Below are 22,431 nucleotides of genomic sequence, written 5' to 3' on the forward strand. Positions count from 1 at the left end.
TTTAGAGACGGAATTGAACTTCCATCACTAAATTAGTGACGGAATAACATTTCCGTCACTAAATTCAAAAATATAAATCTGCCACGAGTTGACATAAAGCCTGACGGATATATTGGTAAATGAGATCTAGTAATGAAAATTTTATTTTGTCACTAATTTAGTGACGGAATATCGTCACTAACATCCATACCTGAATCATAAATTTAGGGACGGAATATGATTTCCGTCATGAACTTAGTGACAGAATATGATTTCTGTCTCTAACGTTGTGACGAAATATTATTTTTCATCACTAACAAGCCGTACGTGAACCATGTTAGAAAGAGGAAATTATGATTTAGTGACGGAAATAATATTTCGTCACTAAATCATATCATATCTGACAAAAACTTTGATCATGTATAGATGTTTAGTGACGGAAAAGTGTCCATCACAAATCCCTGAAAAAAATCCGTCGCGAAATCCGTCATAAACATTGGCGGGATTTTTTTAACTTTGTCACGGATTTAGTGACTAAAAATATTAGCCACGGAACATTCCGTCACTAATGTCGTCGCTGACCTAGTCAAATGCAAAGTTGACCTTTGCGACAAAGCTTTGACCAAGAGTCCGTCACTAATTCCGTCGCAGACCTAGTCAGTTACTTAATTGACCTTTGCGACGAAAATTTGAATGAAATCTGTCGCTAATAGTTAATTTAACCATGGAATAATTTCTGTGGCTAAATTCCGTCACAAAATCGCCCCTTTGTTGTAGTGAATCTCTAATGAGCTAACACCTCGAGTGTCAATTGGTGAACAAGGTTTCCCCTCAACCCCAACCTAAATGTTTTTCTATTTGGGCCGGGCTTGGATAAGGACGCAAAACTCAAACATCGGACCCGGCCCAATACGTACGGTTTGACGAAAATCTTCATTCGAGCCCAGCCCGATCCTTTTTGATTAGCTCTCCTGTCGATCTCTCCAGTAAGTTCCTTGCGCTTCTTCCGTAGGGTTTTTGGCTGTGGATTCCTACGTTGTTCCGGTTTTGGTATATTTTCGGTCCCTTTGTTGTTCGTATCAAAATCGTTTAAAGCTTCTTATACCTCCTTCAAAATCCAATTTTGTTCGTCGACAAGGTACTGCAACGTTTCTTATCCTTCTTTTATGCTAGATTTGGAATGAATTTTGACATCTTCTTTAGTGCCTTCTCTTTCGAGAAACCCTAAAATCTTCTCCTTTTTTGTTCTCTTCTTACAGTCGATCAAAATTTTGATACCTCGAATCAAAATAGCGGAATAGAAGATCGATCTATCAGCCTAATTAAGCTATGGTAGGTTAATTCTCCGTGTTCTCCTCTTTGTTGATTCCTTATTTGCTTTTTGAGGAGATAAATGGACAGAGAAGAAATGATTATTGTTTTCATCTAATTTTTAGCTTGATGCTACTGGCATCCACAAATATTTCTCGGGTTACGCTTTTGACATTCAAGAGAGTTTTTTCCCCTTTTATTTTTTGTTTGAAGTTTGTCGGGGTTGGATTTGTGATGATTTAATTCTTATAATGCTTGTCATGATAAATCTGCAGAAAATTTGTCTCTTTCTTTCCTTCTGTTTTTGCGATAGTGGTATTATATGCTATCACTAAATGGAAGGGAAACTCGATGTCATGGAAAGTTCAATGACCCTAGCCCTAATTGTTTAAACTGAGTGGGTTGACAAAGTTTGTGTTTCCTTAAAGACCATTTGCCCTTTTTTTATTTTTCTTATTATTATTTTTTCAACTTTTCTAATGATACATTTCATTCAACAGGCAGCTAAGATTCTTGCAAACATAATTTTGGCAGGATCTGCTGTATTAGGGAGGGCTCTTATTCAAGCTTATCGCCAAGCACTTGCAAGTAAGTTTTTTAATTTCATGTTCAGTGTTTCTGATTAGTGAAGATTCATGTTATCAATGAGTTCTTGTATTTCTATAATTGATCATTATCAGTGTCCATACCTTTTGGTCCATGTGTATGACATGCTTGAGTTGCATTGCTCTTTTTTCCTTTTTCTTTTGATATTGTGGTACTGAGTCAATCTAAGGACGACATGTCTGCTTATTCCCAAATGATGTAACTACAAAAGATGCATACTTGAAATATTTTGTAGAGTCCCATGAGTTGTTTATGCTAATATATTGTAGTGTGCTTTTGGCTTGTTCTTGGTGTCCATTTGAAAAAGATCCATGCTGGAATCAGAATCTTTTGGTCAAGTCATAACTTGGTTTTGAATGATATTTTTGGATTCAAATTTCCTCAGTTAGTTTTAATAATTAGCACTTCAATCATCACCATAAGCATCCAATCTCCATAGTGGGCAGTAGCAGCAGCCGCATCTGGAGATGGAATTATTCGTGCCCTCTGTCATAGCGAACTATGGTTAAAAAACTTGTTTTGCCCCCCAAATATATTTTATATATGTAACCGAAGCATAGCGAACTACGGCTACGAAACTTGCACCAATAAATACTGAAGCTTTTGTTTTAGTCTAAGTATGAATATGCGATGAAACTTTAATTTGCTGTTTATCTGCAAATTGAATTTAGGACTCAATAGATGCAGTCATGAATATTAATTTTGAATGGGTGTTGAATAATGTAAATCGATTTTTAGTTCAATCAAAGCCACTAAATTCATATTTTTTGTTTGTTCAGATAAATCTATGTCAATATTATATCGAACCAGGTGTTTTATTCCCACAAATTCCTGGATCAGCCACTGTTGCTATATCCACTGGCACTGTGTCAAGACTCAAGAGAGAGAAATGAAGTTAATCGATATGTTTATCTTTAATCATCTAGGCAACTTTGCATTTTAAATTTCCTTGTCATCAAGATTCTAGTTAATAAAAGTGTTCTAACTTCTAACTATGCTAGTGTAACTGTTGTGCTGTATGTGAGGAATGATATTCAGATCAGCTTTTCATAAGAAAAATATTTGTATCAGGTTCAATGAATTTTTACATCTTCTTTGGTTGCTTCCCCCCCTGTATTTAAACCCTAGAATTCTAATTGGAGAGAAGTTGGGGAAAAAAAAATTCGTATTTTTTTTGCTGTACACTTTGATATGCATCTTTGGCTTTTCATAACTTTACTGCTTGACCATTTCTAAATATAGAAGGTAGAAGTACAAAATTTATCTAACATATAAGAAATGGAAATTACTGTATGAACCCTGTAAGTTTCATTTTGGGATAGGTTGTTTTGATCAGCTTTTTTTTGCTGTGTACAAGATGGCCACGTTTTAATATTTTTATATATTACATTACATGGTTTTAATATTTTTATATATTACATTACATGGTGTACTACAGATGCATCAAAAACTGGAGTGGCCAATGAGACAATACAAAATGTGGTTCGTAGCGGCAGCAAAGTCATGACAGAGCAAGAAGCTCGACAGATTCTTGGCGTGAGTGAAGGGACTGCTTGGGAAGAGATATTGAAGGTTAGTGAATATTACCCCTCTCATGTAGACCTCTATGCCCTTTATTCAGAAGAAATGCTAAAATAGTCCTACCTATGCAGAAATATAACGTGTTATTTGAGAGGAATGCCAAAAATGGGAGCTTCTATCTTCAGTCGAAGGTTCACAGGGCTAAGGAATGTTTAGAGCCTGTTTATCGAAGCAAGGGTGAGGGTGGTACCCCTAGTTGAGAGGATTCTTTCCTTGATATTATTTTTTTTAAAATGGAGGATTACTACTTGCTCATAATGACCTTTGTATAAATGTTACTCTTTTGAGCACCAATGTCTTGAAAGCTGGAAATTGTACTCTTTAAGCTTGTCTTGCTTTGCTCCTTCAAATGTCAAATGACTCAGATGTATGTTAGAAACTTGTAATGTTGAGTTTATCAGTTCATTGTTAGAAATAAAAATATGTAAGTTGGAGTAAATCCTCCATCGGCTGATCTGTGCGTCTTGGAATTGATTTTTTTATGATGGTGTTTTGATTGATGTTAAAATCAAAAGGATTGGACTATTCTTTGTGTTCTCAATTTATATTATTGACTAAAAGATTATGTTTTAGCATATGCTGGGACAGGTTTAATCCTTTGATTCTATATTTTTCATTTCATAGCGTAAAAGTTCATGTGCTGGTGAAGGTGATAAGTGATACCATAAACATTAGTATATGGTGAAGTTATACAACTATAAGCTAGCGTCAATTTTAAAAACACCACCCAATATTCGATAATTTTTTTATTTAATCACCCAATATTCGATAATTTTTTTATTTAATTTTTTATATCGTGAAAATCTCTTCAAAACAACTTATAAGTTATACCCGAGTCAATAACTGGAGTGATAAGGATAGTGTGTATTACCATGGTGATCAGGTTTTGAATCCTCCTACCTTCTTTAAAAAAAATCTACTTATAAGGACAACTCCAACAGAGGTTGGAAACGGGTATGCTTGCATATCCATAACCGTTGATTTGCATACCCGTTTCGTACTTTTTGTGAAGCCTACAACATTCGTTTACGAGGTCGAAAATATGTGACCTCAATTTTGATTCCCAAATTTGCGATCTCAAAGAGGAGAGATAAAGGAGACACAAAAGGACGAAGAAAGTCGTTGCTAAACAACTTTGAACAGTGACGAGAAACCTCTCCCAAATCATCCGAATCCACCATAAAACCATAGATGAGATTGTTGCAATCATCCCAACTTCATTGCAACCATTCAACCTTTGTCACAATTATTCCGAACTTTGCCCCAATCATCCTTCTCTTCTCAATTGCCTCTTCCGACGTTGATAGGTACCATTCTTTGTCTCTAAGTCTTCAACTTAGGTTGTCCATATGTCGGCATATGGAGATATAATTGAGATTTTGGGGTGAGTTTGGGTATTATTTGGGGCCAAATTGAAATATGATATTGGGTATTTATCTCTAAATTGGTTTTAATTGGGTGATTTTTGGCATGTAGATTAAGGTTTTTGTTCATGGGGTTTTGGGGCTGCTCTAATATGGGTTTATATTTGTTATGAGTTTTCAATTTCTCTTCTTTGAGTGGAGTTGTTTTGCAATTGTGATTAAGTTGAAGCATCTCTAATTTGATGATGTGTTTGGATGAAACTTCTAAATTCAGCAGTTTGAGTATGTCATTCCACAATCTGGAGTGACCGTCAATATGATTGCGTTGAATAATTCTGTCGTCTGGAACGAAACTACGGTGGCCAGTTCGTCTCCTCTCATTTGTTTGTTGATCATTTGTCTCTTGTGCATTAAAAAGCTGCTCCAACTCATCTTCCAAGTCAAAATCGAAAGTAATGAATTTCCTCAAAATCTCAAAAGTAGCATTTGGGTGATCCATGGAGAAGTTTGTTATTGAATTTCTATGTAAAAGACGCTTTGATTTGGACAGAGGGATGAATGAGATGCTACACATATTTATAGAATAATTAAAAAAATAAAAAATAGCGGTTACTTAAATGAAAACCAATTTTACACATTCATTGTTGGAACGAGATTCTATTAAAATATGCATATGGATATGCATACAACTATTCAAGTAAACAAAGTACAATTGATATGGATATGCATACAACTATTCAACTATGCAAGTAAGTCATTGGTTAAACGACAATCACCTTGTATATAAGAGATCACTCACCCATTAAATCATGGGTTAGAATCCTAAACCCTCTTCAAATATATATTTCAAAAAAAAAACAAAGAGTGCAATTTTGCATACTCATTTTGCATTTTGTTGGAGATACCATAAGTTAGCTTCAACTTATAAGTCAGTTCATTTTTCCAACCAAATGGACCCAAGATTCGACCTGCTAGAAGACAAGTAGACAACATGAATGCAAACATATTGGAACACCTATTTTACTCCAAAACCCTAAACCCCTCTCTCTCCGAATTCTGAATTTGGGATTGCAATGCAGTCTCTGAATTCATATCTCCGAAAGCTCCCGTTGAGCTCAAAAAATATTTTGGTCGTATGTTCTCCCTTCTCTTCCCCCTCTCTTTCTTCAAACCCAGAACCGAAGCTTGCTCTTATCGATTACCTCGTCACCTCCTTCAATTTCTCCGAATCACAGGCCCTCTCCATCATAAACCGCTTTCCGCGCGCCAAATCCCCTGATAATCCACGCGCAGTCTTTCTGTTTCTCCAGAATCTCGGATTCTCCACCGCCGATATCCAATCCACCGCTCGCGTCTTCCCCCAAATCCTCTTCACCAATGTTGAAAAGACCCTTACGCCCAAGTTCAAGTTTTTTCAGGATCTGGGTCTTGTGGGTTCTGATCTGGGTAAGTTCATGTCCAAGAGTTCCAGTATTTTGACGAATAGTTTGGACAAAAAGTTGGTTCCATCTGTTGATATTTTGAAGAAAATCTTGTTGAACGATGAGAACAATGCGGCTTTGTTCCAGGTTTTGAGTAGAGATAATCGGGTTGTCCAAAGTGAATCTAAACTGTCCTCCAACATTGCCTTTCTGGAAAGTTGTGGAATTGTTGGCTCTCAACTTTCACAGTTATTGAAGAGGCAGCCTAGGCTTTTTTGTTCGGCAGAATCATCACTTAAGGATCTAGTTTCGCGGGCTTTTAATCTGGGATTTTCGGTGGATTCAAGGATGTTTGTTCATGCATTGTATACTGTTAGCTGTTTGAGTGATGCCACAATTGAGAGAAGATTGAAGTTGCTTAGGAGTTTTGGGTATTCAGGGGATGAGTGTATGGAGATGTTAAAAGCGGCACCAGCTTTACTTAGGACCTCTGATAAGAAGTTAAAGCAGGGAATGAAGTTTTTTCTGTTCACTGTCAAGTTGAAGAAGGAGGTGCTTGTTGGTCGACCTTCGTTTTTGATGTATAGCTTGGAGGACAGGGTGATTCCTCGATATAGAGTTATACAAATCATGAAGTCAAAGAGGCTGCTAAAAAAGGAGCCAAGTTTCTTACGTACTGTGAAGTTGACAGAAGACGTATTCTTGGAGAAGTACATATCCAAGTTTAGAGATCATGCAGAGGAGTTGCTGGTAGCTTACAAGGGTCATATGTTGGATTCTCCAGAAAAACAAGGTTCTTGATATTAGATTATGTTTATTCTACTGATGCCTTATCAATTTGTTTGCATTGAAAGATTGATAGTTTTTTTTTTTTCCTATATGCAGACTGGGTTGGGTTTGTTCTTGTTCTTGTTTATTCTTGGATTTATATCTGTAGCTGTGTTTGTCAGACCAATGAAGTTCCAAGAAATGATAATGACTTAATTATGTCCATTACCAATTTTAGTTGTTCGGACGCTCTTTTTCCAGGTCCAGAGGTGATCTGAAAAACAAAAAAAATGTCCGAATCCTCTTTGTTTCTCCTTCTAAATTCCACAAAATCATTTTAGTGCCAGAAGAAATGGACCAATAAACCTCATAAAAGTGAGTAAGCCGTGCCATCTACTCGTTTTAGTGGAGGATATATATTCTATTGACTAGATGACTTTCTTAAGCCTTTGCACATGTTGATGATTGTACATATCTGGAGAAAAACAATCAGGTTTGCTCCTTCCAAGGTGTCAAGTAGATATGAGAATTCGGATGCAAGCCCTTCTCATCATCGTAGGCACTGTGCTAAGCCTTACCTCGGTCATCCATGCCACACCAGTCACCAGGGACTGCTGTCTACTATGAGCCTCCTTATGTTTGTGAGTAATCAATCTCTCATCCCCAAAAAAACAACCAAATATGTCATTATTTAGTGTGTATTAATCCATCTAATTGAATTGTCAACGTCCGTGTACATCCTCAAAATGCTTTGGCTGTCAAGACAAAGGGCCATGGGGTGGCTTGAGTGAAGGACTTGTGGAACAACGGAGCAGCTTGTGGTAGAAGGTAGAGAGTCAAATGCACTGGAGGTGCCAATATGCCTGACTTTCACCTTCTTTCTCTTTTGGAAATTCCTCTTTTAAAGTTTCAAGCAATTCTTTCTTTTTTTTTAAATTTATTTTTCTCTCAAGTCTAAGACTATTCAGTGTACAAACCATTGTTATATAGGAGAATTTTGGTGAAGGAGATAGCGAAAAAGAAATAAACCATTACGTATACAGATCTTAAATGTGTCGATGATGATAAGCCCAAGCCCAAACCCATGACTTACTTGTATCAGAAGAGAAGACCAGCAAGGCCAGATGCTCAAGAGAAGAAGAGTCCAGAAGAGACGCGTGGCTAGTCACAATGAAACGGCTGTATTTTGTTATTAGTATTTTAGTATTACAATAGCTGTCCTTTCTGTTATAAGATTAACAGTAGACGTGCTTCCAGCAGCTTTTTGGGCAATAGGTGGGTTTGGGAGGTCCTGGCTCCTCTAAAGCCAGGTTTTGTTGGGTTTTCTCTCTGCTCGTTCTCTATCAGTATTTTGTATTCACAGTCTGATATTTCTGAGGGTATTAAGACCATTCTCAATAGTCAACCTATCTCTATCCCTATTTTGTAGTGTTGCAGGACAATTTTGCAAGATAGAGATTCACTTTTTACACTGTGCACCCAACAAATTCTTTATACAGATTCCTTATATCATCAAATTTGAATATTTCATCTTTAAACACTTTATATATTATATTGATATGAAAATAAATGCAAATAAAAATTTATATTGATATGTTTAAACTTTAATGCTCAATGCTCTGAACAATTCCAGAAAATTTTAAGCATTTAGTCCGAATAATGTTGAATCGATTGATAATTGATTTCTCCGGTCTATATGGATAGCTACTTGTATTCGAAAGGTACTCCCTCCACACTCGATTTCTTGGCTTCAGTATCAAGGAGAGTCGATGAGAGCGCTCTAGAGAAGAAGAAGTCGTGAGGTCTCAAATGAAGCACATGGTCTCTACCCCTTGGTAGGGCTGACGTGGCAAGTTTTAGTGGGGTCTAAAATGTAATTTCATACACATAGGGAACGGTTTTTCAATCCCTCACATTGAGGAAGAAAATCAGATATAGAGAATAAATTAGAGAGTCATATGAGGATAGGGAAACTACTGGGTCTTTTTTTTTTAATGGGCTCTTCAAATGTGAGGATAAGGAGTATAATAGGGAGACTGTTGGAAGTGCTCTAAGAGTATGATGTGATAAGGTTATTCTACTAAGGGTGCGTTTGGTATGAGGATAAGAATTTGGGGGTATAATTTGTTACTCATGTAAATGTTACAAGGGTAATAATAATTATGGAGAATAAGTGTTACCCTTGTTTGGTAAAGAAGTGTAAAATTTACCCAAGTATTCATTACTCTTGTTTGTTACGATTATATATTATTGGTGTAATATCATTACCCTTGTTTGTTATTATTGTAATGAACCAAAGTAGAAAAAAGTGAGATTATGTTTTTTATTGTTACGACTATCATGTACCAAAATTTTAAAAATATAGATACATATGCATATATATACACACACAGCCAGACATATATATATATAATAACAATTGTTAACAATTTCAACAAAATAATCTGATGACATTCAAATCCATGACAAAGACGTACCACAAGAGTAGGGGTCATCATTTCGCCCGCGGGCCTAGGTCCGAGCTCGGCCCTGCCTGACCCCTTGGGCGGGCATGGGCTCCATTTTTTGGGTCAGCCCAACCCGAAGCCAGACATCTCAGGCCAATTTTGGCTCAGCCCGAGCCCGACCCAAGCCCGACATTATTTATTTTTATATATATATAATATGTATATATTTATATTTATATTTATATTTATATTTATATAAAATATGTATGTATATATATAATACACACATATACACAGACAATGCATGCACTGTCTGTGTATATGTGTATATATATATATATATATATATATATACACAGACAGTGCATATGTATATATTTATATGTGTGTGTATATGTATATGTGTGTGTGTATAATTGGATTTTGGTCCACAAACTTGGTCCACACTTTTGGTCCACATAGGAGAATTCCTATATATATATATGTATATATATATGTATATATATACACAGACAGTGCATATGTGTGTGTGTGTATATATATATGTGTGTGTGTGTGTGTCTATACACACACAGACAGTGCATATGTGAGTGTGTGTATGTGTGTATATACACATATATATAATATATAATATATATGTGTATATATAACTTATGGGCTTTTAGAATTTTTTATTTAAAGGGGTAATAGGTTGGAGTAAAACTTCTCATTACTTTTTATTACCCAGGTCCCCCCCACTAGTAAACTTTATGTGTAAAAAATAAGCTCAATTACTAAAATTTATTACAGGAATAAAAATTATACTGACATAACAAACACAATTAAACTTAAAATTTAATTACCCTTGTAACTATTACACCCCATTACCTTTGTACCAAACGCACCATAAGAAGTATTTGTTTCTTGTTCATTTGTTGAGTTCTGTTTAATTACTGGAGTGTTAGTTTGTAATTTGAAGAATCCAATTTCTTTGACGTTATCAGTCGATTGGTGTGACTGTAGGAGAAGTTTTTGGTTATAAAATAAAGAAGATGATTTCTTGCTCAAATAAATGAATGATACGTTTGTTTTCTGTTTGTCCAGTATGGAATGTGAGGTTAAAGAGAGTGTGAAAATGAATTTGAGGTTAAAGAGACAATGTCTGTAAACTTAACAATAGAATTTTTAATACTGTACACATCAGGGGTAAACCGGTATTTTCATTACAATTTTGTGTGTAGAGTTTATAACTTTATATATGTGCACTTTTGTTTGATGGGGGGTTAAGTCAACGTTTGATCACCGAAAGATATTCAAAGTTTCATTTTGGTTATCCAAAGATCGAACGTTTCAAGTTGGTTACAAAAAGATATTTGTTGCTACACTTTATCCACTCGGACAGATTTAAGGAATTTTGGACAGTCAAACGTCCAACGTGGCACATTGATTGTTATTGCACCGTTTAATATAGCCTAGGTGGCATTACAACGTTAATGGGAGTTAAATGTACCTGACGTGGAAAACTTTAATAAAAAATTAGAAGACGATGAAATCAAATATTGGTTTCTGTAATATAAAAATTTATTTAAAAAATAAAAAATGTCCACATGGGTCCCGTCATTCTTCCTCTTTGATCAACATCTATCTCAACTGAACCTTCCCTTTTGTCGTCGAGTGGTGGCACACCGTCTCTCTACACCAACCATCAAACCCATGTTCAACTCAAATTGAAGATACAATAAATACCCAATTCCTCAAACCCATATTCTCGAGAAATACCCAATTCATCGTCGCGGAATGAAATTGGGTGTCTCTTCACCATCGCCGTCACAGGCTTCTAGCTGAGCTAATGAATCAGAACGGAGTTTGAGAGACCTGATTGAATCTGTCGTTTGAGTGAGCAACTTGGTTGCAATAGAACTCAAATTTGTTGTGGCAACAAAAAGGCGTTTGGTTTTGTTGTTGTATGAGTTGTTGGTTTTGCCTTTTCTTTGATCTTGTTGGTTTTGTTGTTTGAGGCTGTTAGTTTTGTTTCTCTGGGTTGTTTGTCGAGGATGCGGCCGAGGGAAGGGCCATGGAGGTCGGTGGCGGAGGAGAAGAAGTTGACCAGGGTGAGAAGGGAAGAGAGAGTGGTAGAGCTATGGGTTTAGTTGTAGAGATAATTTAAGCAGTTCGATGAAACATGTGTCCATGTCTGATTTTGCCATTTGGATAAAAACAATTATTTTCCATTTGAGATTTTGTCAGGCCACATAAGAAAAAAATAATTGGAACTAATAGTCAAAGTGACATATCATTTGATTGACTGTCTAGAATTCGCCAAATCTGAAGAGTATTCAAATTGTATCAAAAAAAAGTAAAATTTTGAGAATCTTTACATGGTCAAAAGTTAAGTCAACCGATCTGGGTTCTTTTTGATCTCTTATTCTCGGTGCTCTTTCACGCAGCGCCGAGAATAACCCTAAACCCTTCTAGCCCTTTCTCGATCCGAACTCTCATTTTGGCATTGCGATGCACTCTCTGAATTCCTATCTCCAAAAGCTTCCGTCGAACTCAAAAAAAATTTTGGTCGTATTTTCTCCCTTCTCTTCCCTCACTCTTTCTTCACACCCAGAACCGAAGCTTGCTCTTATCGATTACCTCGTCACCTCCTTCAATTTCTCCAAATCACAGGCGCTCTCCATCATAAACCGCTTTCCGCGCGCCAAATCCCCTGATAATCCACGCGCAGTCTTTCTGTTTCTCCAGAATCTCGGATTCTCCACCGCCGATATCCAATCCACTGCTCGCGTCTGCCCCCAAATCCTCTTCACCAATGTTGAAAAGACCCTTACGCCCAAGTTCAAGTTTTTTCAGGATCTGGGTCTTGTGGGTTCTGATCTGGGTAAGTTCATGTCCAAGAGTTCCAGTCTTTTGACGAATAGTTTGGACAAAAAGTTGGTTCCATGTATTGATATTTTGAAGAAAACCTTGTTGAATGATAAGAACAATGCGGCTTTGTTCCAAGTTTTGAGTAGAGGTAGTTGGGTTGTCCGAAGTGAATCTAAACTGTCCTCCAACATTGCCTTTCTAGAAAGTCGTGGAATTGTTGGCTCTCAACTTTCACGCTTATTGAAGAGGCAGCCTAGGCTTTTTGCTTTGCCAGAATCCTCACTTAACGATCTTGTTTCGCGGGCTTTTAGTCTGGGATTTTCTGTGGATTCGAGGATGTTTGTTCATGGATTGCATACTGTTAGTTGTTTGAGTGATGCCACAATTGAAAGAAAATTGAAGTTACTTAGGAGTTTTGGGTATTCAGGAGATGGATGTATGGAGATGTTAAAAAGGGCACCAGGTTTACTTAGGACCTCTGAGAAGAAGTTAAAGCAGGGAATGGAGTTCTTTCTGTTCACTGTCAAGTTGAAGAAGGAGGTGCTTGTCGGTAGACCTTCGTACTTGATGAATAGCTTGGAGGACAGGGTGATTCCTCGATATAGAGTTATACAAATTATGAAGTCAAAGAGACTGCTAAAAAAGGAGCCAAGTTTCCTATGTACTTTGGATTTGACAGAAGAGGTATTCTTGGACAAATACATATCCAAGTTTAGAGATCACGCAGAGGAGTTGCTGGTAGCTTACAAGGGTCATATGTTGGATTCTTCAGTAAAACAAGGTTCTTGATATTGGATTATGTTTATTCTACTGCTGCCTTGTCAATTTGTTTGCTTTGAAAAATTGATAGTTTTTCTTCTATATGCAGACTGAGTTAAGCTTGCAATTGATATGATCCTTTTATTCTTGTTCATATAATGTCCTCCTCCTGTTGATTGTGAGCAACACTCACCAAGTGGATTGTCTTTATTTTATAGAAGATTAGGCAAATTATGGTGGACCTAACCCAACACGTGACAATAGCCTAGCTGGTTATCTCTCCGAATTTAGAGCGTAAAGAATCTCGCTTGAGGTTGGGGGTTCAAATCTAAGTTGTCGTACCGCAGGCCTGCTGAGTTGTTCTAGGTTTCTAGTAAAGAAAAACAACACTTCACCACTCTTAGGAGGAGACATGAAATATATATACCCCGAAGGTTTCTAGTAAAGGAAAACAAATAGGACTTTAGCATTGGATTTTATCAAGCCTTGGAGTCAGACGAACTAAGTTCCAAGAAATGATTATGACTTAATTAGGTCCATTATCAATTCAAGTTGTTCAGACACTCTTTCTCCAGGTCTAGAGTTGATCTGGGAAAAAAAAATCCGAATCCTCTCTGCTTTTCCTAAATTCCACAAAATCATTTAAGTGCCAGGAGAAATGGAGCAATCAACCTCATAAAAGTGAGTAAGCCGTGTCATCTAGTCTATTGACTAGATGACTTTTTAAGCCTTTGTCGATATGATTGTATATATATGGAGAAAAAGGAATCAGGTTTGCACCACTAAATTTTTATTTAGTTTCCAAGGAATTAAGTAGATATGGGAATTCAGATGCAAGCCCTTCTCATCATCGTAGGCACCGTGCTATGCCTTACCTCGGTCATCCATGCCACACCGGGGACTGCTGTATACTACGAGTCTCCTTACGTTCGTAAGTAATCAATCTCTCATCCTGAAAAACACAACCAGATATGTCATTACTTAGTGTGCAATGTATCAATCCATCTAATCGAATTTTGTTTATCTGTGTAGAGCCTCAAAATGCTTTGGCTGTCAAGACAAAGGGGCATGGGGTGGCTGGAGTGAAGAAGGACTTGTGGAACAATGGAGCAGCTTGTGGTAGAATTTACAGAGTCAAATGCACTGGAGGTGCCAATATGGCTCCACTCCACACCCTTGCAAGTTGCAACCCAGGCAGTAGATTGTGGTTCCAGACTTACAGTGGTTGATTATTGCAAACAACCATGAGATGGATTCATCAATCTATCTTTCTAAACAAGCTTTCTCTAAGATTGCTGACCCCCCTAAAGCTGGCATAGTTAAAATTGCCCATTTCACTTGCTGCTATGCTGAATAAATAGAATGAAGGAATCACCAAGGTTCTTCACTCATGTGGATGGACTCTTGCTAGCTGCTCCTGCTCTCTTAAGCGTTTATAAGGGAAACTACTATGTGAAATATATATTATGTACTAGATTTATTTTGTATCCTTTTTCTCGAGGAGAAAATGGGTCAGGATCAAACTATGGGACTTAACATCGGATTCGGATATTCTTCGACCGATTTGTGCGTATCTTCACAATTCTCTCTCATTATTTTGTATGAATTATGTGCAATAGATCATGTTATTCGACCAGATTCAGATTGGTGGTGGTGTTGCTGCTTCTCTTTAATGAATTCAACTTTGTTACAATCGATGTTGTGTGGGTGGATTTAGGCTTGATATAAGCACCATTCTTAGCACTTTGTCGTCATGTGTGCCGAGAAAGGGAATATGGCTGAAGCATTGACATTGTTTAATGCCATGGAAGCAGCTGGTGGTGTCTGGTGAGCATCCTGATTTGGTTACTGTGCTCTCTCTTATTTATTTCAGGTTGTGACCAAACAGTTGGGCTTCTATCCTTTACTGTTCTCCATCGACGGGCTGGATTTCAGCACTTGGGCTTCTATCCTTTATTGATAAACCAACTGACCTGCTGCTTTGTATTGCACCGTTGATGTCTGATCGGTGGAGAATTTACATACTTTTATATACCTATTTTTGATTAGTTTTTGTCTCCTTCGATGCAAGCAATTGAGCAAAAATATTGCCTAAATTCTTGGTTATGTTGGATTTCAGGATTTAAATGCAACATGCAGTGAAAAGGGCATCAATGAAGAAGTGAAGTAATAGGCGATTGGATCGCCTGCATAAGTCGATCGAGCGGCCGGCATCGTAGCAGCATATAGCTGCTTGAAAAAAACAAAAGAAGATTGAAGGACAAAAATTAAACCAACGTGTATAACTGAGGGATGAAAAGTTATATTTTGCCCTTTTACATACGCTCACTTTTTGTGTGTAGCACTGCAGCCCAAAACATTTGTCCCCCATCGTTATTCACCTTTTCAAAGATTATTCACTAAAGAAAAAAGCGGACTCACGTTAACACTTGAGAATTATTATATATTTAATTTCATTATTTTGATACAAATGATGTGAGATTTTGAATCACTAAAATTATAGCAATTCAAAACTCGATTTATATTCGTAAGTGTACGAATCAATGATAATATAATTTAGTAAATACGAGTGTCGAATCTACGAGGATTAAAACATTAGTCAATTTTTTAATTCCAAATTACTACAGTATCACCGAATAAAAAGTCAATATTGTCTATAATTAGGAAAGTATGAAATTAAATGAGAAAATTAACATAAGATTATGGGAAACATGCAAAGAACAAACAAATTGGTGTGATAGGGTTTCGAATTCACCATCTTTATTGTACTTAAATCTTTTAATTGTTAATTATCAATTCTTGTATGCCAAAAGTCTAAGACCAACTCTAACTTGAATTTCTCTTTATAGCACGTGCATAATTTACTTGGTGACCCCACTTTCTTCTTATGCTTTCATTGTCATACATACCGCAAACCCTTGATCTCCTTCCTCTTCTAGCTTTTGGTTTCCTTCATGGGTCCAAGAGAGGGCTTTAAAGTATGGGCTTGGATATATCAAATGTTTATTAGCAAGCCCAACATCAATTTAACCTTAGAATATTGTTTCTTCAATAAATCCATAAAATTGCCCTCTTTCATCAACCTGAAAACCGAATCACAATAATTTTATGTAATATCCACAATTATTTCAATAAAAAGATATAAGCGCAAAGTGCAAATTGAGGTATAGAAATATGTAAAATATGGAGATATCAACAGGCTTGCATGAAGTGATTGAGGTAGAAAGAAATCAAAGTGGAGAATAAACTTAAAAGACAAGAGTTTAAACTTCAACGCTGAACAATTCAAAGTCGTCCTAAGATGGGAAGGTTAATGCCAAAACCTAGATTTCAAATTTTCGAAATTTCCCCATTCAAGATTCTATAAAACCATAAATTCATATATTGCACCCATATGAGAATTGTAAATTAACACAATTCGAGATTTAGACATATAAACACACTCTTTATGGTATCAATTGTAAAGTCGATAAGTGGGGATCGCCATTAGATGGTTAGCCCTAGGAGTTACTAGAGCAAACTCCTCGGTCATGTCCAATTCAGTAGCCAACATATTATCTGGAAGCTCCCAATCAAAGCAATGCACCATTTGTGCTAGCATTAGTCGGACCATGGTCAAACCCAACTGCATTCCTGGGCATCCCCTGCGTCCGGAACCGAATGGAAGAAGCCGGAAGTCACGTCCGCGAAGATCTACATTACTTCCTTCAAATCTCTCAGGAATGAACTTCTCTGCATCGGTCCACGCACTCGGGTCTCTCCCGATAGACCATGCATTGATAACGATGCGCGATTCTCTAGGTATGTGGAAGCCATTGACAGTGCAATCCTCAATGGACTCATGAGGTAGTAGTAGGGGTGCCACTGGGTGAAGTCTCATTGACTCCTTCACTACCATATTTAAGTAGTTCAATTTCTCCAAGTCTGATTCTTCAGCCATTCTGTTCATGCCCACAACTTCTTCTAACTCATTTTGTAGTTTCTCCATTGCTCTTGGGTGCCTTATAAGTTCTGACATTGCCCACTCAACGGCCGTAGCCGAGGTGTCCATCGCTCCTATAAGCATGTCCTGTCAAAACAATGTAGAATATGACACTCTAATCACATCGTTGAGATTAATTGAAAACAAAAAGGATATGATGGTTTCAGTAATCATGTTGTTCAAATTTTTAGGGAAACAAAGAAACGTTCGTTTCTAGTTTTATTATAGAAATAAAGAAATAGTTCAATGCAAAATACGAACTGAGACAAACAGATACAAAGTCCTGTGCAGAGAATACTAATACAGAGAATCAGAGATATTGTGCTATTTTATAATGAGAGCTTGAGGCAGAACCACGAATTGTTCTTAAAGAGAACAACCTAATTTGTGACTCACCACATCATTCTCTAACTTGTGATTTGATTTCCTTTCTTTACAGAATTTGATGTAATATTTAATTGGTTTTGTGTTTCTGCTCTAACACATGTGTATCCTAACAATCATATGTCAGAAAAGCAAAACAAACAAAAGCAGATGCTTAAAACTTACCAAGATTATAGCCTTAATGTTGCCGCGATCGATGGAATACTCTGTTTCTTTGGATCCAACAATACCCAACATGTCATCAACAAAGTCTTGAACTTTATCTTCATCTCTACACTGAATATGCTCATCAATGATCTTCTCAAAGAAATCATCAAACACCTTATGAAGAGCCTTCATTCGCTTCCTCAGCCCCTGAAGATCAAGCCAAGCAATCTGAGGAATGTAATCACTGACATTAGGAGTAGCACCTAGTTGCATCCCTTCATGAATCACAGCCTTAAACCCTCTCTCATCAAGATCTTTGTCCATGTATTTCTTACCAAACACCATCCTACAAGTCATGTCAGCGCTAAGCGACGAGACTTTAGCACTAACATCAACCGCAGCGCCTTTTTTAGCCGCGTCCTTAACGTGCTCAACGAATTGCTTGATCTCTTCCCATCTCATGGACTTGAAGGCATTGATTTTGAGGTTGCTAAGTAACTCTAGCGTGCACATCTTACGCATGTTTCGCCAGTAAGAACCATAAGGAGCAAAAGATAGATTGGTTTGCTCATAAGAGATGTACTTTGCAGCTTCAAGTGAAGGCCTACCCGCAAAGACGAGGTCATGAGTCTTGAGGAACAATTCAGCTGCTTGTGGTGAAGAGACAACAACTGTCGGCATCGAACCCAACTTCATGTACATAATGGGTCCATATTTTTGTGACAATTGATGCATTACTCTATGTGGAAACTTGCCTAGCATGTGTAGGCAACCAATAACTGGCAACCCTTTAGGACCAGGAGGAAGTTTTTTGTGTTTGGTACTTGTCATCTTCCTTAACAAAAGTTGGAGGAACAAAGCAACAAGTGCAACAATGGCTATAGAAGTCCATGACAAAACCATTGTTAGCTAGAATTGGTAGAAGTTAGTGGGTTGGAGTTGGAAGTGGCTACAGCCAACAGAGAAGGATTTATAGTGCGATGTGGCAGAAAATGACAAGAATAGGCCAAAGTAGGAGCTAATATACAAAAAGAAACAGACCATGGATGAACCACAAAAACATAATGGCAATTGTTAAATACACGTTTTTTTTACTAAATACACACAAGTCTGTGTGTGCGCCTGTCTGACCGACTAATTGCATAGGGACCATTTACATTACTATGATGTGACACGCTCACATGCTATTTGTACTTTCGACCAATCACAAGAAAAAGGTCAAATTTTTTATGACAAAAAACTTATATTAGATTTTCTACCTCCATCTTTCTATAATTCACCAAACGAACCTATTATATAATCTTATTAATGGAAGTCACCAAAAAAAAAAAAATCCCATTTATGAAAATATACACAAATGTGTGTAAAATTCTACATAGGACTTCATTCCAAATAAACTTTGATGCCCACAAATAAATGAAAATTGCATTTTCGTTACAATAAAATGTAATCCAAACTTGCCTTTAGGCTATGTACATTAGGCATGACATTAATTTTTATAGGTTGTCAAATTACCAACCTAAATAGGTTTAGAAGTAAAATCAAGAAAATACAATAGAATTTTATTTTTAGTTGTTGCTAGACAATGACTCATTTAAAGTTTGTGGAAATAAATTTGCTATATTTAGAACTTAATAATTTTCACTTCAATTTAAGAAATTAGAAATAGACATGGATGGGTCATTGACTAGCTGTAAAAAATTTTGAAATTCAAATTTTCCTTATCATCTCTCTTATATTTACCCTAGTTACCGTACTCCTCACCCTCACTCTCTCACTCTTTTTTAAAATTTAAGTTATTCGTGGTTGTCAGTCCGTCTCACATGAGAGGAGAGACCACATAAAACGAATTGGGATTTTCATTACTGGATCAGCATGTCACATAGATTTGGGTTACCTTAAACTATCAATATTTGAGCTATCTAACATTATTGTTTAATATATATATATATATATATTTATGACCATTGACTTGCACCTCTTTGGAGGCTTTGTCTTTCTCCTCACCCCCATTTGGATTGTGTATTTAAAAACTCACAAAACACAACTAAATTAAATGATGCAAGCAATAATGGACTAAATTAGTGTAATTTAATACTCCCTTTGTCCCATTTTCTTAGTCATTTTTTTTATTTTGGGCTGTCCCAAAACTAGTGTCGTTTTTTTTTCATTAATTAACAATTTTATTGTCACATTTCAAAAATTACCCTTGTCACTATAATTACCATTGTTTCAAGGAAAAAATATCACTATAAATAAGGAGAAATTTAGAATAACATGGTTATTTTATGTAGTTAAATTGCATTAAATGACGTCTCCTTAAAAAATTGAATTTTTAAAAGATGATAAATAAATTGGGACGGAGGGAGTACAATAATAATTGATCCTTTCTTAGTCACATTAATAGCAGTCCCACACGCCTTTCTCATGCTTTGATTTGTTGAAGTATTCCGATCAAGTAGACCCCTTTCATTAATCAACGCCATATGGCTCTTCTTGCTAGTATCATATTATATATCTACAAATCTTACGAATCCAGTGTTTTTTATCCTAACTATTCCAATTACTAACATGGATGCACATGATTTCATATGGATCATGTGTGTCCATTTTAACATTTGAGATAGCTGAAAAAAAAAAAATTGAAATCTTTAGCTTTTTCGATTATATATATATATATATATTTATATATATATAAACAATATTTATACACAAAACACTCATGGTGGGCAAGGTCAGATACATATAAAATGTGCATAAATTTTATCCCACATGATAAGTTCTATCATTGAGTCACATATTCGCATGTTATACAAATGCTATTTTTCTATTTAATTTAAAATACATCAACTTAGTATTCAAGAAAACCTTAACAGTGGTAGAATAGACTAGAGAGGGTATGTGGTAGGCATTGTAGGCTAACCTTGTCTTCAAACATTTATTATCATTATTATTGCAACCCTGTCTTCCAACTTTCAAGTAAAACGGTAAACAATTCCACGCGTTTTTTAGGGGCCCGAGTTTATTATCGAATATTCAAAAAGATAATTTTGCATGATATTATTATTAATTATTAATTATAATTATAATTATTTTACATTATACGCTTCCAGGTCAGTGTCACAGTCACGCTCATTCCATAAGTGGCCATGACAAGCAATATAAATGGCGGAAGCACGAGCAATTGTAGCTTTATCTGAGCCGACCCCAGATCAGAAGGTTGCGTGTTCAAGACCCTTTCCATATGCATAAACAGTTTTTTTCCCGACTTTTAAAGTCCATCACGCAACCTTCTGACAGAAAATGCCCATCAGGCAATTGTTGCTTGGCTTGTTGTGATTTTACGGCAGAAAGCGTCACACTTTACTAGTTCAGTCCACATATGGTTGAATTTTATGATACATGATTTTTCATTTTTCTGATATGTCACATACGTGTCATACATGACTTTCTCAATCATTTTCTCATTTAAAACACGAAATAGGCATTTTTTCATTGTTGGAACGCCAAATTGAGAAAAAAAATTTAAAGATAAAAATGAAACCACCTGTACATAGAGATGAAAAATTATATTTTGCCTTTCTATAGGTGCTCACTTTTTGTGTAGGAGTGCGGCCCAAAACAGTTGTCCTCCACTGTTATTCACTTTTCTACAGATTATTCACGGAAGAGAAAAGAGGACGCACGTTCACACCTAAGAATTATATATATATACGCACATAGAGTTTTTCTCTCATAAAGATCTAATTTACGGGTATAAAATACGGGTTTCTTTAATCGTTGTAGGATCAATCTTAAGGATGACTTCTAAAACCACAAGATACACGCTATCGTATTCCATCTCTTTCACTCAACCTAAATCGACAACTTCGTTTCCTCCACACAAGGAAACCCATCACATGAAACACATGAAGAACAGTAAGATGCGCAATAATTCACTTATTTCTGCATATGAAGAACATGAGTTGCCCCATACCCTTGTCATAACAATTTATTGATTAGTGCCGCATGTTTAAAATGTGCATTGTTATTGAATGAGTGAATTCCTGCAAATTAACACGGTCCAATCACCAGTGTACAATTGCAACCCTATCATTGCTTTCTCCAATCTCATGGATCTGCACCGTTCATGACCAGGACTGGAAGATGCCCTCAATAGATTTTACTGACCTGTAATTATTTCACGCGACTTATCTTTCTTTCCCTCTCCCTCAGCATACATCCCTCTGATACTTATCCAGACTTTGAGGGGAACAAAACAGTATGGATGCTTTGAGCAGCTACGTATTCTAAAATTTATGGATGTTGCCTACACATTATGCAACACCACCAATTTATACTATAAGCAATTTCGAGCTTCTTGGTGGTGGGCAAACATGTATTTTTACATATTTCAGCTGCCCCATTTGACAGAACAATTACAGGGATTTTACAAGGATGGCATAATTGTTGTGATAAATTATAGTCACAATGAATCCATTTGACAGACAATTTTGACAATAACATATATTGTAGATAGTAAATTGTGGTAATAAATAGTAGTTCAATGAGGAATTTAATGGGCGTAAGCTGGGTTCCGTGTGTTAACTTGATGTCGGAAGTTGAGGCTTGGCTTCTCCTAGCCACTAACAAATCCAAAAGGAAATTTCTTCTGTTGATCTTTCGATATATCTATTGGTTCATTTGGAAGGAGCGGAACTCTATAATTTTCTATGATCTTTAGAAGTTTTCTTGGAACGATGGCTTTCCGCGATTAAGCTTTGGCTAAATGGAATATGCTCTAATATTTCGATTGTATTTGAACTTATGTAATCAAGGCCTTTTCGGTCTAT

At 36.4% G+C, this 22,431-nt stretch overlaps 4 protein-coding genes across 7 annotated transcripts; 3 read left to right on the forward strand and 1 right to left on the reverse strand.

Annotated features, from left to right (window-relative positions):
- Positions 1-956: 956 nt before the first annotated feature.
- Positions 957-3,931, forward strand: LOC120011981 (mitochondrial import inner membrane translocase subunit PAM16 like 2-like). Its single transcript, XM_038863189.1, has 5 exons — positions 957-1,117; positions 1,239-1,311; positions 1,791-1,878; positions 3,335-3,468; positions 3,549-3,931. The coding sequence occupies exons 2-5, from the start codon at positions 1,309-1,311 to the stop codon at positions 3,675-3,677; spliced, it is 354 nt and encodes a 117-aa protein (XP_038719117.1). The 5' UTR covers positions 957-1,117; positions 1,239-1,308; the 3' UTR covers positions 3,678-3,931.
- Positions 3,932-5,804: 1,873 nt separating this feature from the next.
- On the forward strand, positions 5,805-7,310 carry LOC120013477 (transcription termination factor MTERF5, chloroplastic-like). The gene is made up of 2 exons (XM_038865304.1): positions 5,805-7,055; positions 7,148-7,310. The coding sequence occupies exons 1-2, from the start codon at positions 5,915-5,917 to the stop codon at positions 7,306-7,308; spliced, it is 1,302 nt and encodes a 433-aa protein (XP_038721232.1). The 5' UTR covers positions 5,805-5,914; the 3' UTR covers positions 7,309-7,310.
- A 4,530-nt stretch (positions 7,311-11,840) lies between these two features.
- LOC120013832 lies at positions 11,841-15,362 on the forward strand. 4 transcript variants are annotated; one of them, XM_038865787.1, is made up of 4 exons: positions 12,130-12,340; positions 12,463-13,108; positions 13,943-14,017; positions 14,119-14,744. In XM_038865787.1, exons 1-4 carry the CDS (start codon positions 12,272-12,274, stop codon positions 14,313-14,315), a joined length of 987 nt encoding a protein of 328 aa, XP_038721715.1. In that variant the 5' UTR covers positions 12,130-12,271; the 3' UTR covers positions 14,316-14,744. The 4 variants fall into 4 exon arrangements, with proteins under 4 accessions (XP_038721714.1, XP_038721712.1, XP_038721713.1 ...); XM_038865786.1 differs by lacking the exons at positions 13,943-14,017; positions 14,119-14,744 and adding exons at positions 14,960-15,094; positions 15,206-15,362 and having other exon boundaries at positions 11,841-13,108; XM_038865784.1 differs by having other exon boundaries at positions 11,841-13,108.
- An 891-nt stretch (positions 15,363-16,253) lies between these two features.
- On the reverse strand, positions 16,254-18,559 carry LOC120012208 (cytochrome P450 71AU50-like). The gene is made up of 2 exons (XM_038863521.1): positions 17,618-18,559; positions 16,254-17,155 (listed from the first exon to the last, which is right to left on the reverse strand). The coding sequence occupies exons 1-2, from the start codon at positions 18,500-18,502 to the stop codon at positions 16,541-16,543; spliced, it is 1,500 nt and encodes a 499-aa protein (XP_038719449.1). The 5' UTR covers positions 18,503-18,559; the 3' UTR covers positions 16,254-16,540.
- Positions 18,560-22,431: the final 3,872 nt, after the last annotated feature.

This window comes from Tripterygium wilfordii, chromosome 13 (genome assembly GCF_013401445.1).
Source record: "Tripterygium wilfordii isolate XIE 37 chromosome 13, ASM1340144v1, whole genome shotgun sequence".
NCBI classification, from domain to species: Eukaryota; Viridiplantae; Streptophyta; class Magnoliopsida; order Celastrales; family Celastraceae; genus Tripterygium; species Tripterygium wilfordii.